This window comes from Taudactylus pleione, unplaced genomic scaffold, assembly GCF_031769625.1.
Source record: "Taudactylus pleione unplaced genomic scaffold, aTauple2 ptg000025l, whole genome shotgun sequence".
NCBI classification, from domain to species: Eukaryota; Metazoa; Chordata; class Amphibia; order Anura; family Myobatrachidae; genus Taudactylus; species Taudactylus pleione.
The window spans coordinates 3,034,066-3,049,184 of NW_028284427.1; the positions used below are offsets into that span (position 1 = coordinate 3,034,066).

General features: G+C 49.5%; 1 protein-coding gene across 2 annotated transcripts in view; it reads left to right on the forward strand.

Moving 5' to 3' along the window:
* Positions 1-15,119, forward strand: part of CTNNA1 (catenin alpha 1) — a 235,030-nt gene that overhangs the window by 20,143 nt on the left and 199,768 nt on the right. For both annotated transcript variants that reach the window (XM_088451270.1, XM_088451266.1), the window contains one exon: positions 13,746-13,849. In XM_088451270.1, the coding sequence (XP_088307396.1) occupies positions 13,748-13,849 (102 nt within the window). In that variant the 5' untranslated portion in view covers positions 13,746-13,747. The remainder of the gene's footprint in view (positions 1-13,745; positions 13,850-15,119) is intronic.

Consider the following 15,119-nt stretch of genomic DNA (forward strand, 5'->3'; position numbering starts at 1 on the left):
TGATGTCATGTAAATCCTGTTTGGCAGGCCTGCCAGAGCAGGATTTTGTGCAAGATGGTTGTGTAGTGTCTGTTGTAAACAGCCACCTTTTTTTTATCAGGTACACCTGCATCGGCACAAGAACAACTGTGGGTGGCCTCTTGGTCTCAGGTTTTGTCACATTTAGTGGACAGGGCTGCAACGTCACGAGCTCCTGCTTACGGTACTGCCTCCTGCTACGGGGTACCCACAGTATTTGCTTACTCCTATGTATATGTCCCCCATGAATCCCCTTTGGTTTGATTCTTTTGCTCACTCTAGTCAGAATATGCTGCCGTCTATAGCCCCGCAGAAGGTAATGCAGGCATTTTGACCAGTGGCAGTAAAGCAGGGACATAAGACGTTCAGACGTTGCCTCCGGATTGTGACTCTGCCTCCTCATCGCACTCTGATACTCAGAGTTATGGGTCTTTCTCAGTGGAAGAAGACCATCAATCCTCTGTGGATGTCCCCTCTCTGGTGAAAGCGGTTAGATCTGTCCTAAGTACAGAGGAAGAGGAGGTTCCGCCGAAATCTAAGACTCCGGTCTTTAGGCTTCAGAAGGTGGCTAAAGATTATTTCCCTCAGTCTGAACAACTGACAAATCTCGTGTCTGAAGCATGGTGTATTCCAAATAAGCATTTCCATGCTACAAGGAATTTAACCTCTCGGTACCCATTTTCACTTGGTGAATGTAACAAATGGGAAGTTCTTCCAACGGTAGATGCTCATGTAATTGATCAGGAGCTCTAAATTACCCATTCCTTCCACATCCTCACTAAATGAGGTTACAGATATAAAACTTGATAACTATTTGAAATCAGTGTTTTCATTATCTTGAGCTATTACCAGACCAGCTATGGCTGTGGCCTGGGAAGCCAAAGCTATGGAAGAAAGGACGACGTCTGTGGAAGATAGCTTGCCTGATGCTACCAGAGAACAGTTGTCTTATCTCTGTCAGATTCGAGAGGCAGCTGTATATGTTGGGGAAGCGGTTATTGTTGCTGGTATCTTGGCTTCTAGTGTGTCGGCAACTGCGATTGCAGCTTGGAGAACCCTTTGGATAAAAACCTGGAAGTCGGATACAGGTTCTAAGAAGGCTCTGGGATCTTTGGCTTTTGTTGGGAATGTACTGTTTGGGCCAGAACTGGATGACATAGTGGCTTCTCTGGCAACATCTAAATCTACTGGGTTGCCATCTACGACTACCCTTAAGTGTAGGCAGTCGTCAGTTCGGTCCTTTCGCCGAACAGAATAGGGCAAAGGGGCAGTCTTCCTCTAGACAGGGTAATTCCCACAAGAAACAGCAGACCAAGAAATCTTGCTCAACCAGACGTTCAGCTTTTAAGCTGGATGGTAAGCCCACTGCCTGATGGGGCAGGCCTCCCCCTGGGGGTCTCAGGGTTGGAGGCCGACTTCTACAGTTTTCTCAGGCCTGACCTCCGACAACTACGGATGTCTGGGTTCGAAAGGTGGTCTCTCAGGGTTACGCCCTCACGTTCCTAAGGCATCCCCATCAGAGGTTCGTTGGTACAACCCTTCCTTCAGACCTGGTCAGGGCCTTGGACAACCTCCTGATATTGACACAATCTCAGGAAGTGTTACAACGTCATCTCCAAATGACCATTGCCTGCTTACAAGAGCACGGCTGGATAATCAATTGGAAAAAGTCTTCTCTTTCTCCAATTCAGCAGATGGTGCACTTAGGGGCGCTGCTGGATTCCTTAGGACAATGGACTAGATTGCTGCACTACAATCTCGTGTGCGCAGTCTTCTTTGCAAACAGAAAGTGTCAGTTTACTTGGCAATGCAGGTACTACGCTTCATGGAATCCACCTTCAACATGGTGGCTAATGCCAGTTCCACTCCATGTCCCTGCAATAATGGATTCTGTCTCATTGGGATGGTTATTATCATCGGATAAAGTCTCAGGGCTCGATTCTATTCAGCGCGAAGTGAATAGTGCCGGGAATCAGCTCCCGGAGCTATTCAATACACCGCGCTGCCAAGCCCGTCTAAAGATTTCTTCTCGCACCCCCACCTGTTTTCTGCCCTTCGCGCCTGGAAAACAGCATCGCATCGGGAAGTTAGGTCAGGGAATGCCTGTTCTCGCGCCTTAAACAGGGTGTTTAGTCCCGAGAATGGGCATTCTTCGACTAAACACCGCACAGAATAGCTCTGGGAGCTAACTCCCGGCGCTATTTCCATCGTGGGCAATTAATTGAATCGAGCCCCCAGATTATCCGCATCTCACCAGAGGTTCGGCTATCCCTTGCATGGTGGCTGCAGACGACTCATTTAGACAAGGGTCGCCCATTATCTGTCCCAGATTGGGTACTTCTCACCACAGATGCAAGTCTGCGAGGATTGGGAGGGGTGACAGGTCGTCACACCTTTCACGGAAGGTGGACGGCTCATGAAGATCACCTACTAATAAATATTTGGGAGCTTTGTGCAGTGCACAGAGCGCTCATTCTGGCGCAGGACCTCCTTCAGGGCAGGCCTGTCCAGATTCAGTCAAACATGACCGCAGTGGCCTATATCAACCATCAGGGAGGTACACACAGTCCGGAAGCCATGAAGGAAGTGGCGTACCTTCTGCTGTGGTCTGAATGCCATCTTCCACCAATCTCTACAATATTCATCCCGGAAGTCCTCAACTGGGAAGCAGACTTCCTAAGTCGTCAGAAGAATGGGCACTTCATCTGGACGTCTTTCAACTCCTGGTGGACAACTGGGGACTACCGGACGTAGACCTTATGGCGTCGCGTCACAAAAACAAGGTTCCCATGTACGGGTCCAGAACAAGGCACCTCTCAGCTGCCTTCGTGGATGCTCTGGCGGTGAGGTGGGACTTCAGATTGGCATACCTGTTTCCTCCAATCTCCCTCCTCCCAAGTTCAAGCAGGAAGGCAACAGGGTAATACTAATGGCTCTTGCCTGGCCCAGGAGACACTGGTTCACCGATCTGACATGTCTATCCATAGACAGTCCACTTCCACTGCCTCTACGACCATATTTGCAAGTACAGGGTCCCTGCCTATATCCGGATTTACCTCAGCTGGCTTTGACGGCATGGCTCTTGAGGCTTCTGCCAAAGGTTTCTCTACTTCTGTGATCCAGACAATGCTGAGGGAGAGGATGCCTGCTTCGGCCTGTACCTATCACAGGATATGGCATTAATTTTTTCTTTGGTATTCCCACAGAAAATCTGACTTTAAGGTTCTCGGGGTCTCCCGAGTGCTTGCTTTTCTTCAGGCTTTTCTTCAGGCTGGATTAGACTTAGGTCTTCGCCTTGCTACCTTGAGAGTTCAGGTCTCTGCATTATCAGTGTGGTTCCAGCGCAGAATTGCTTCCCTGCTGGATGTTAGAACATTTTTGCAGGGGGTTCTCCGCTTGTCCCTCCAGTGGCACTGTGGGATTTATCTTTGGTTCTCAGGGCGTTGCAAGCTTCTCCCATTTGAACCCTTGGATACAGTGGACCTTAGATGGTTAACAGGGAAGACGAGTTTTTTTTTTTTGCTTTTCCTCGCTATTTTCTCAGTTCGCTGAGTGTCTGATTTGGCAGAACTGTCATGTTGCTCCCCATATTTGATTTTTCATGATAATAGAGCTGTCTTCCGTACTAGAGCGGGTTACCCAGAGCCGGGGGCATCCGAGACTGCACAGCTCTCCCTGCTTCGCTCCACACTGCCACGATTGGAGCTCAGCTCTGATCGCGCAGTGCAGCGGTCAGGTGACTGCGGGGTCACGGTGACAGCTAGGTCAGTCAGAATGAGCTTCTGCACTCACCCACTCACTGGGCACTGCACTGGGCAGAGAGGGTTTCTCTGGCCCGTGCTGATGAGTTTAACTCAGAGAGACTGGGGCTGTGTGTATAATAAATATATATATATATATATATATATATATATTATATATATATATATATATATATATATATATATATATATAAAAAAATCATACAAACTCGGCACTCACATGCTTTGCAAACTGCAACTCCTTTGAACATAGGGAATGTTGGTTCCAAAATATGGATTGAGCCTGTCGTTTATTTAAATTTTGTGGTCACACTTGCTAGGGCACCCTGTTTTTCAAATGGAAGACAAACTTTTTTCTTTTTCCAGGTGCTTATTAACTGATAGCCCTGGGTGTGGTCCTGTCTCTTTAAGGCAGGACCCAGTTTTCTGTTTAAAATGTATGCAAGCTTGAGGCCAAGATGGCAGATCAAGTTCATTTATCTGAGAATCAGTGTAGGGACTGGCTAGATGGGAATGACCGTGAAGCGGTGGCCAGCTTTAATATAATTATTGCAATATTTTGGAACCAACATTCCCTATGTTCAAAGGAGTTGCAGTTTGAAAAGCATGTGAGTGCCGAGTTTGTATGATATTTTTTATGTAGATGGTGTGGTCACATACCAAGGGCACCCCAGATGGTTGAGTGCCGTGGATTGAGCCTGTCGTTTATATATATATATATATATATATATATATATATATATTTCTACTTCAGGGTCCATAGGGTATCCACAGGATACCTTGGGTATAGGTGTGACGTCAGTCGCAGGGCACCAAAGAGTTAAGCTTTCAGCCTCCCAGGATGCACTAGGTCCCCCTCCTATACCCCGCCCCCGGGCCAAGGCACCTCAGTTTAGTTTGGTGCCCGGACGGAGTCGGGTGCACCTGTTGGAGTGGGGGCTAGAAGAGCCCCTGAAGCTTTTTCTTCATGCAGCTGTGGCTGCACATCTGGATGAACAGCATGGACAGTCAGTCCTGACGTCCATGCTGTCTTCCCTACACCCCGCCGGTACTGATCCGGGGATGCTGGTGGGCGTCTGGGGTCACAGCTAGCGGTGACCCCAGATGCTCCGGACCATGGCCGGATTCAAGGGGGACAGAGGTAAGCAGCGGGGTCCCGCGGTGGGTCCCCGCTGATCACATGGTCCTAAGTCCCCAGGCAGGGGGCTCCCTGGGGACTGGCTGCAGCGTGGAGCCAGGCGACCAACCTGCGCTTCCACTACCCCCTGGGACAGCGGACCGCAGCAGAGCGGTAGCGCTGCGGCGTCCCAGGGGTTAAATGCATGCCAGGGGAGCGCGCCTTCCCTGTCTCACAGCCGGCGCCTCCCCCGCTGCACACAGCCCTCTCTGCACTGTGCTGACTGGTCCTGTGTCAGCGCTCCTCCCCCAGGCCAGCTTCTCTCTGCTCCTCGGCGGCCATCTTCTCTGCAACGCATGGTGAACGCTGCTGGAAGTCTGGAAGGAAGCATCGTGGTCTGGGTCCCCCCGCATACCTCTCCTCCGCTGTGGCTCAGGTCTGTGTATGCAGCGCTGTGTCCTACCAGGCCCTGTGTCTGTGTAGTTGAGTGATCAGCGCTGTTAGTGCAGGAATTGTTATTTCTCTGCATTGTATGTGACTGTGCTAGCGCTGCCTGTAACTATTCTTCTCTAAAACTGTCAGCTTTATTACTGTCCCTGTTCTTTCTGCTAAAGCCCTTGCGGTGCGGTGCTGCAGGGTGGTCTCTCGCCTATTTAATACTTAATTGGTGAGAGAGGTCACATACGTGGTGCCATCATGTCTGAAAGTGATTTTCCCCTCCGGCTACAGTGTACCATGTGCAAAGTACCGTTAGCGGAGGGGGAGGGTAGCGCGGAGGGCCTTTGCCGGCAGTGTTTGTCCATGGCGCGGCCTATTACGGTTACAGCACCGGTACAGGAGCCGCCCTGGGCTTGTTTCGCTCAGGCGTTAACAGCTTTAGTGGGCCAGTTAGCTCCGCAGCCCGCGTTTACTCCGATGGGTTTGTCCCAGCAGTCTGTGGTGTCGTCACCCATGCAGGGGTTCCCACGACAATTGGTGGTACCCCACAGTCTCCCTATTTCCCCGCTCCCGGGTTCTCAGGAGCCAGCGTGGGTTAACTCCCTGACGAGTTCTTTACAGCACTTGTCGGATGTGTTGCAAGGGGAGTCTGTGATGCGGCCTCATAAAAGGCCGGTGGCGTCTCTGTCCGCTCCTTATGAGGATGACGAAGGGACGTCTGATGATGGGGAGATTCTGGATCCTTACGATCAGGAACCTTTCCATACTAAGGACGCTGATGCTAAGTCCAAAGTATATATTCCTGGACTTATTCGGGCGGTCCGCACAGCCTTGGTGATTGAGGACGAAGTTCCCCCAGCGGCTAAATCTAAGTATGCCTTTTTCAAAGATGTGAAGGGCGATGCCACAGTCTTTCCTCTTTCGGGTCAGTTGGTGGACCATTTAGAGGAGGCGTGGAAACAACCTGGCAAAAGATACCAGCCGCAGAGACGCCTGGCGGTGGCTTATCCGTTCGCGGATAATTATTTTGCTAAGTGTGAATCCCCTCCACAGGTGGATTTTCACGTGACCCGTCTTGTCCGTAGTGCCACATTGCCGATGCCATCCATGTCCTCCCTTAAGGATGCTACGGACCGCAAGGTAGAAATCTGCCTGAAGTCCGCTTATTCCCTTGCAGGGGGGGCAGCACGGCCGGCTATGGCCATTTGCTGGGTTGCCAGAGCGATGGAGCGCTGGGCGGATTCATTAGAGGCTTCTTTTGAATCCGACTGTCCGGCCGAACAAGCGGAGTTGATTGGCAATCTCCGTGATTCGGCCACCTACATCAACGAGGCGGCTCTAGACATTAGTACTCTGGTGTCTAGAATTTCTTCAGCAGAGGTAGCTGCTCGTCGCACCTTGTGGCTGCGATCCTGGAAGGCGGACGCAGATCCAAGAAAGGTCTGGAAGCGTTGCCGTTTACCGGAGAAGTTCTCTTCGGTCCGGATCTGGATAAGATTGTGGCCACGCTGGCGGCAGCCAAATCTGCTTGTCTCCCGTCGGCCGCTGCTCCTTCTGGTTCTGGACCATCGTCCTTTCGGTCATCTAGGGCCCAGGGCAGGCCCAAACCACAGTCGTTTCCTCGACAGGCTGGCCCTAAGAAATCGGTCAAGCCCCGGAAACAGGCATGGAGTACCAGACGTCCGGCCCCCAAGCCAGATGACAAGCCTGCGGCCTGACGGTCCGGGTCTCCCCTTGGGGGATCCCAGGGTGGGAGGCCGCCTGCTGCAGTTCTCCCGGTGTTGGTCGTTCACTACGACAGACACTTGGGTTCTGGAGGTGGTCTCTCACGGGTACGCTCTCTCCTTCCGGCACAGACCCCCGGCTCGATTCTTCACCACGGGTCTACCATCAGACCGGAACAAGGCTACGGAGCTGCGGAAGGTATTGCACACTATGCTCCAGGCTGGAGTTATAGTGCCTGTTCCATTCTCCCAGAGGGGCCAGGGTTTCTATTCAAATCTATTTTTGGTACAGAAACCCAATGGGTCATATCGTCCGATTCTCAACCTCAAAGCACTCAACAAGTCTTTGCGGGTCCCGAAGTTTCGGATGGAGACCCTACGGTCCATCATTCTGGCGCTGGAACCTGGGGACTACATGGTGTCATTGGACATACAGGACGCTATGGCGGTCATGGCGGCTTCTCTGCGGCTGCAAGGAGTCCGCATGTTGCCGTACTTGGACGACCTGTTATTGGTGGCAGGATCTCCAGAGCTCCTGTTACACCACTTGGACCTGACCATTGCACTGCTGCAACGGCACGGCTGGCTAATCAACTGGCAGAAGTCCACTCTAATCCCGTCTCGGAGGATTCTGCATCTTGGAGCCTTATTGGACTCGGGACAGCAAAGGATCTTCGTGACGGAGGACAAGATCTCTGCTTTACAGTCAAGGGTGCGCAGTTGTCTGCACAGCCGCCGGGTGTCCTTACACTCGGCGATGAGGTTACTGGGCTCCATGGTGTCGGTGTTCGACATGGTGGAATACGCCCAGTTTCACTCTAGACCTCTGCAGCACCTGATCCTGTCCAAGTGGAACGGGCTGCCTCAGTCTCTGAAGTTCCAGACGATTGTGCTCACCCCGGAGGTTCGCCTGTCCCTTGCGTGGTGGTTAAAGACGACCCACCTCAACAAGGGACGTCCGTTCTGGGTTCCAAATTGGGTCCTGTTGACAACGGACGCCAGTCTTCGGGGCTGGGGAGCAGTTTCGGGTCCACACTTGTTCCAGGGCAGGTGGACACCGACAGAAGCGGAGCTTCCAATAAATATCTTGGAACTCCGTGCGGTCTTCAATGCTCTCCTGCAGGCACAGCGGTTTCTCCAGGGTCACCCGGTGCAGGTCCAGTCGGACAATGCTACCACCGTGGCCTACATAAACAGGCAAGGAGGAACTCGCAGTCGGGCGGCTCTCGTAGAGGTCTCTCGGATCCTGGTTTGGGCGGAGCGCAATCTTCCGGCCATATCAGCGGTCTTCATCCCGGGAGTGCTAAATTGGGAGGCGGACTTTCTAAGTCGCCAGGACGTTCATCCAGGGGAATGGTCCCTGCACCCGGACGTTTTTCAACTACTGGTGGACAGGTGGGGTCTTCCAGAAATCGACCTCATGGCGTCCCGGCACAACAACAAGTGGCCGGTGTACGGGTCTCGCACAAGAGACGAAGGGGCGTCTCTGGTGGATGCTCTGTCCGTCCGGTGGACGTTCAGGTTCGCATACCTGTTCCCTCCGGTCTCCCTTCTTCCACGGGTAATCCGGAAATTCAAACAGGAAGGAGGGACGCTCCTGTTGATAGCTCCCGCGTGGCCCAGACGGCACTGGTTCTCAGACCTTCAGGGTCTGTCCGTGGACAGTCCTCTGCGGTTGCCGCTACGACCGGACCTTCTGTCTCGGGGTCCTTGTCTTCACCCGGACCTGACTCGGCTGTCTTTGGCGGCGTGGCTGTTGAGACGGCCATGCTGAGGTCCTGGGGGTTTGCCAGCTCTGTTGTGCGTACCATGTTACGAGCTCGGAAACCGTCTTCCGCGAGGATATACCATCGCGTGTGGCATACGTTCTTCCAGTGGTGTCGACCGAGAGGTTATGCACCGCGGGAGTTTTGTCTGTCTCGGATTCTCGCCTTCCTGCAAGCGGGACTAGATCATGGGCTTCGCCTTGCTTCTTTGAAGGTACAGGTTTCGGCCCTGTCTGTCTGGTTTCACCGTAGGATTGCTACAATCCCGGATGTGCGCACCTTTATGCAAGGTGTTCTCCGTATTCAGCCGCCCTTTGTTCCACCTGTGGCGCCTTGGGATTTGGCTGTGGTCCTGAGGGCTCTCCAAGGACCGCCGTTTGAACCACTGGGCTCAGTGGATATTAAATGGCTAACAGCTAAGACTGTTTTCCTTCTGGCCGTTGCTTCAGCCAGACGTGTTTCTGAGTTAGGGGCTCTTTCTTGTAGACCCCCTTTCTTGGTTTTTCATGGGAACAGGGCAGTGCTCCGCGCTCGGCCCGAGTTTCTTCCCAAAGTTGTTTCCCAGTTTCATGTTAACGAGGAAATAGTTGTTCCGGCCTTTAACTCACCGGGTCTTTCCGTGGGTGAGGCCTCTTTGGATGTTGTGCGGGCCTTAAGGACTTATGTTGACCGCACTTCTTTGTTTAGGAAGTCGGACGCTTTGTTGTCCTCTATGGCTTCTGTAAAAAGGGTTGGCCTGCTTCAAAGCAAACTTTGGCAGCCTGGATCCGTATGGCTATTTCTGAAGCTTATCTTCATGAAGGCCTACCGGTCCCTCCTTCTCTGAAGGCTCATTCCACTAGGTCTGTGGGTCCTTCGTGGGCAGCTCGACGTGGTGCCTCGGCAGTTCAGATCTGCAAGGCTGCTACGTGGTCTTCTGTCCATACCTTCGTGAGGTATTACAGGTTTGACACCTTCGCCTCTCAGGATGCTTCCTTCGGGCGGCGGATTCTCCTTTCTGCACAGGAGCGTCCCCACCCTTAAAGGATACTGCTTTGGGACATCCCCAAGGTATCCTGTGGATACCCTATGGACCCTGAAGTAGAAAATATGAGATATGGTAAGAACTTACCCTTGTTATCTCTATTTCTACGAAGTCCATAGGGTTCCACAGGACTCCCGCCCTGTCGCACCTGTGCTGCAGATGGGCTTTGCTCTGGTCACCGGTTTTCCGTCTCCCTCTGGTGAGAATGTGATTCTTGTATGTGTCCAGATCTTTGTTCTCTCTCTTCCTTCTCCTCCTCCGGCCTATGGCTTGGTAACTAACTGAGGTGCCTTGGCCCGGGGGCGGGGTATAGGAGGGGGACCTAGTGCATCCTGGGAGGCTGAAAGCTTAACTCTTTGGTGCCCTGCGACTGACGTCACACCTATACCCAAGGTATCCTGTGGAACCCTATGGACTTCGTAGAAATAGAGATAACAAGGGTAAGTTCTTACCATATCTCATATTATATATTCGTTGCGGCAGGTGTGTGTATGTATATATATATGTGTATATATATATATATATATATATATATATATGCACACAGTATATATACATAACAGCCAGGCGACTCTCAATGTAAATATCAGACACAGCAGTACTTTGAATCAACGTTTCGAGACCCATTTATTGTCTCGTCATCCTGATGATGAAGACAATAAACGGGTCTCGAAACGTTGATTCAAAGTACTGCTGTGTCTGTGATATTTATATCGAGTGTCGCTTGACTGTTATGTATACATTGGATCCTAACAAGGGATTCTCAGGAGGGCAGCAGAATTATATTTATTGAATATTGGGAGTGCTGCCTTGTGAGTGAATAGACGCCGAGTCATGCGCCCGGCGTCTATTCAACGGCGGTGACCAGGTCACCGCACATTTCCCCACCCGCGGGACACTGCGACCCGCGGGTGTAGATGGCTGTTTTAGTGGGGCGCTGCGCGGTAAGGCGTGGCGCTGCGCGGTAAGGCAGGGCGCTTGGGCAATCCAGAAGGAGGGTTTGGGCACTCCAGAAGGAGGGTAGGGAGCCACGCCCCGCCAAAACAGCCTAGCGGGAACGCTATATTGATTTTTCTTTCTGACTAATTTTAGATATGAAATGTAGTTCCTATATAGTATGGTACATTGAGATTATACTAGATAGTGTATATATATATATATATATATATATATATTATATACACTGGATATAATGATTTTGATACAATAATCAGTATTATATCTTAATGTATCCTCTATGGGTATTATGCAGCTTTGCACTGTAACTATGCACTGTTTTTTTTATGCACTACATGGTTATTGGTGACAATGGGCCTGATTCAGCAAGGATCGCAATTGCAAAGCTGCACGCATGCTATAGATATATGATGTATGCACGCAGGCAGCTTTGCAATTGCGATCCTTGCAATTATGCAAATGTAGCAGGAGGTGTATGACACCCACCGCTGCATTTGCGATCCCAGCACTGCAACGGAGGTCGCAGACAAGTATCACCACCGCGACCATGCGACCTCCATGGATGGCGCCGGGCATCCGGCCAGCTGGGTAAGCCTCAGATTACTCAGGCTGGCCATCTTGCGAGCCCAGGACACTGCGTTGATCAACACAGATCCTGGGCTAGCCACTCCTGGAAAACAGGGCATACATGCCTCCATTTTCGGGAACGGCGGCAGACCCCATCCCTGCACAGCCCCTTAAATGCCGCATTCAAGTATTTGCGTGCGACTACCCAGGACCCATTCTGCACACTTGCAGAATGGGTACTGCGCATGCGCAGAACTTTTGTTCAATGCTTAATCAGGCCCAATGTCCGTTTATTTGATACTTCCTGCTCTGATGTTACTGGAAACTCCTGGAGTACCACCTCTCCCCTTACCGAGTTATAGATCTGCTGGTAGGATTATCTGCTAGGGGGCACGAGGCCGAATTTTGCCTAGGGCATCAAATTGGTTAGGGCCGGCTCTGGGGTTACCTTCCAAAAGTGGTTTCCCTTTTTCATATGAATTTGGAAATTGTAGTCCCGGCCTTTCAGTCTTCAGACCTTTTCTAAGGGTGAAGCTTCCCTGGATGTGGTTCAAGCCCTGCGTATTTACGTGCATCGTACCAACTCCATCAGGGAATCCGATGTGCTCTTTGTGTTATATGGGTTTCACAAACGAGGCTAGCCAGCTAACAAACAGACTTTGGCTCGCTGGCTGCGTATGACTTTTTCTTAGGTCTATACGCAGGCTGATCTCCCTGTCCCGAACATGGTGACGGCACTTTCTACTCGGTCTGTGGGACCATCGTGTGCGGTTAGACATGGCACCTCGGCTGAACAGCTGTGCAAGGCAGCCACTTTGTCTTCCGTCCATACCTTTATCAATTTCTATGCATTTGATACTTTTGCTTCCCAGGATGCTTCTTTTGGGCGGCGGATTCTCCTCTCTGCTCAGGAGCGTCCCCACCGTTAAGGGAACTGCTTTAGGACGTCCCAAAGGTAGTTCCTGTGGACCCTATGGACCTTGAAGAAGAAAATAAGTGTTATGGTATAATATACCTTTTTAGTTAACTTTTTCTTCAAGGTCTATAGGGTCCACAGGGCACCCACCCTGACGCACCTGCCCTCAGTTGGGATCTGTTCCTTTCTTGATCACTCCAAATACATACCCCAAGGTAGTTCCTGTGGACCCTATGGATCTTGAACAAAAAGAGTTAAATAAGGTATGTTATACCATTACTCTTATTTTTACTGCTGTTCTGGGCTCTTGTGGGAGGCGCCTGGGCCGTGACCTATGGAGATGCGTCGGCATGGCATAGGTCACGCATGCTGCGTTGCACGCCCACCTGCTCACAATTCTGCACTGTGCTCAGTCACAGAGTGTGACTAAGCAACCCCAGCCGATGAGGGACAGGACAGGGACGACAGTGAGCCTTCTGAGCTGGTTATTTTATTTTTTCCTGTAGGGAGCTATGCGAGTGATTTTTATTTTTTTTTCCCTGGCGGCCATACAATGTGATTGCTTTTTTTCTGTAGGGACCATTCTAGTTTATATATTTTTTTTTCTGTGGAGGCCATTGTATTTTATTTGTTTTCTGTAGGGTGCAATGTGTGTGTTATTACGTGGGGGCTAATGTCTATTCTTTTTCCTGTGCTGGGCCAATTTGTTAGTGTTTTTTCCCATGGGGGACTGATGGTGTGCCTTTTAGCAATTTTAAAATCTTGTTCGTGTGCCGCAGGCTTAAAAAGTTTGAAAATAACTGCCCTAGAGTGACATTCAAGGAATTTGACATGAAGCCACGCCCCCTTCCAGTGTGACCACTCCCTCTTTTCCGGAGCACGTAGACCCGCCGATTTTATTTAACAGAACTTATTTGAAAGATGGGGAACACTTACTTATTTTTTTTCATGGCCCTCTTAAGTGGCTCTTGTTTCCACAAGGGGTTTCACTTTCAGTTAGCATCCCGTTATTAATGCACCAGCCTAAAGTATTTGTTCATTCAAAGTTGCAGGTTATTCTACAGATGACTGCTGTTGCTGTAAAGGAGTCCTTGTATGCTGGCACTGTACAATATTTACCTTGTTCTCTCCACAAGAACTAGAGAGGGGGAGGGGGATAGAAGGGCACTGGGGTGGAGCCTTGAGTACACATCAAGCCCCTGGGAGGTCGTTCTAGTCTACTGTCAGAATATTGAGGAATATTGGAGTCTGATGGATTTTCCAAGAGGTTGGTAAAGTATACATTGGGCTTGCTATGTTACTTATCACAAAAAAGAACAAAGGGAAAACTACTGGAGGGCTAATTATTGTACACGTATGTCTTAGTGCAGAACTGTCCCTAAATGGAAGAAAACAAACCTATGTATGACCTCTGTTGTGCACCCAAGTTGTTTTATAGTGTTTTTCTTTCTCTCCAGAAATGACTCTAAATACAGGAAATATCAATTTCAAGTGGGATCCAAAAAGTTTAGAAATTCGTACTCTGGCAGTAGAGAGACTGCTTGAGCCCCTGGTTACTCAGGTACGTGCACAATACTGACTTATGCCCTGATACATACTTACCGCTTGTCTGTTTCTCCTCTACCAAACTTTGCCAGTCAAAGTAACAGAAACATATTTAATTTTGTATGTTGGCTATTTAGTTTAATGAACAAATGTGGCATAAATGTATAATTGAAAGAAATAATTGTCTTTTAAAGTATGTTTCTGTGTTTTCCACCCTTATTTGAAGCTGGAGCTCGGCTCAGTCTCTGTCAGTCCTTTGCTCCACAATACAGCAGCGTTACTTACAGCTGGGAGACAGACTACACTGTTATGTGATAATAGCTTCCTCTCCCTCTCTCATTAGTCCTTTTCAATAGAGCAAAAGCAGTAGAGCAGAACTGAAAAGCACGTGCTCCACAAGCTTCTTATACTACAGGGTTTGTGAAACTGGGTCACATGTCAAATGTCTAGTCACGTCACATATAGAAGGACAAGGAAATGTATTTTCTGCCCAAGAACAGCTTGTTTGGAAATCCAGTGCTCACAAATATATACAGTCAGGTGCATAAATATTGTAACAAGCAAGAACTGAAGACATTTGCAGTAGAGGCCTGGCAGAGCATCACCAGGGATGAAACCCAGCGTCTGGTGATGTCTATGCGTTAAAGACTTCAGGCTGTAATTGCCTGCAAAGGATTTGCAACAAAGTATTAAAAAGTGAAAGTTAGATTTAGGATTGTTTAGTTTGTCCCATTACTTTTGGCCCCTTAAAAAGTGGGAGGCACATATAAAAACCGTTGTAATTCCTACACCGTTCACCTGATTTGGATGTAATTACCCTCAAATTAAATCTGAAAGTCTGCAGTTAAAGCACATCTTGTTTTTATTTCAAAGCCATTGTGGTGGCGAATAGAGGCCAAAATATTAAAATTTTGTCCCAATATTTATGCACCTGACTGTATATTCGAATTCATTGAAGTCTGCAGTAGCTATAAGCTTCGGTATTCCTATATGTAATTTTATTTCTTACATGAATGACTAACAAGATTATAGTGCAAACACATGCACATGGGACAGGAGCTATAATATTTCAGTTTTTGGTTAAAAAAAAAAAGTCACAACTGGCAGTGCTTTGGACATATATGTTTGCAGTTTGTCTGCTTTATGGTAAAAATTGTGATGCCAGCATGAATAGATAATGTAGTGTGGCCTTAACTGCAAAGCTGTAAGTGATCCAATTCACAAGGGCACAGATCCACTACGCTGATAAAGCCACACTTGCCGCTGACATAGAATCTATGTTGTTT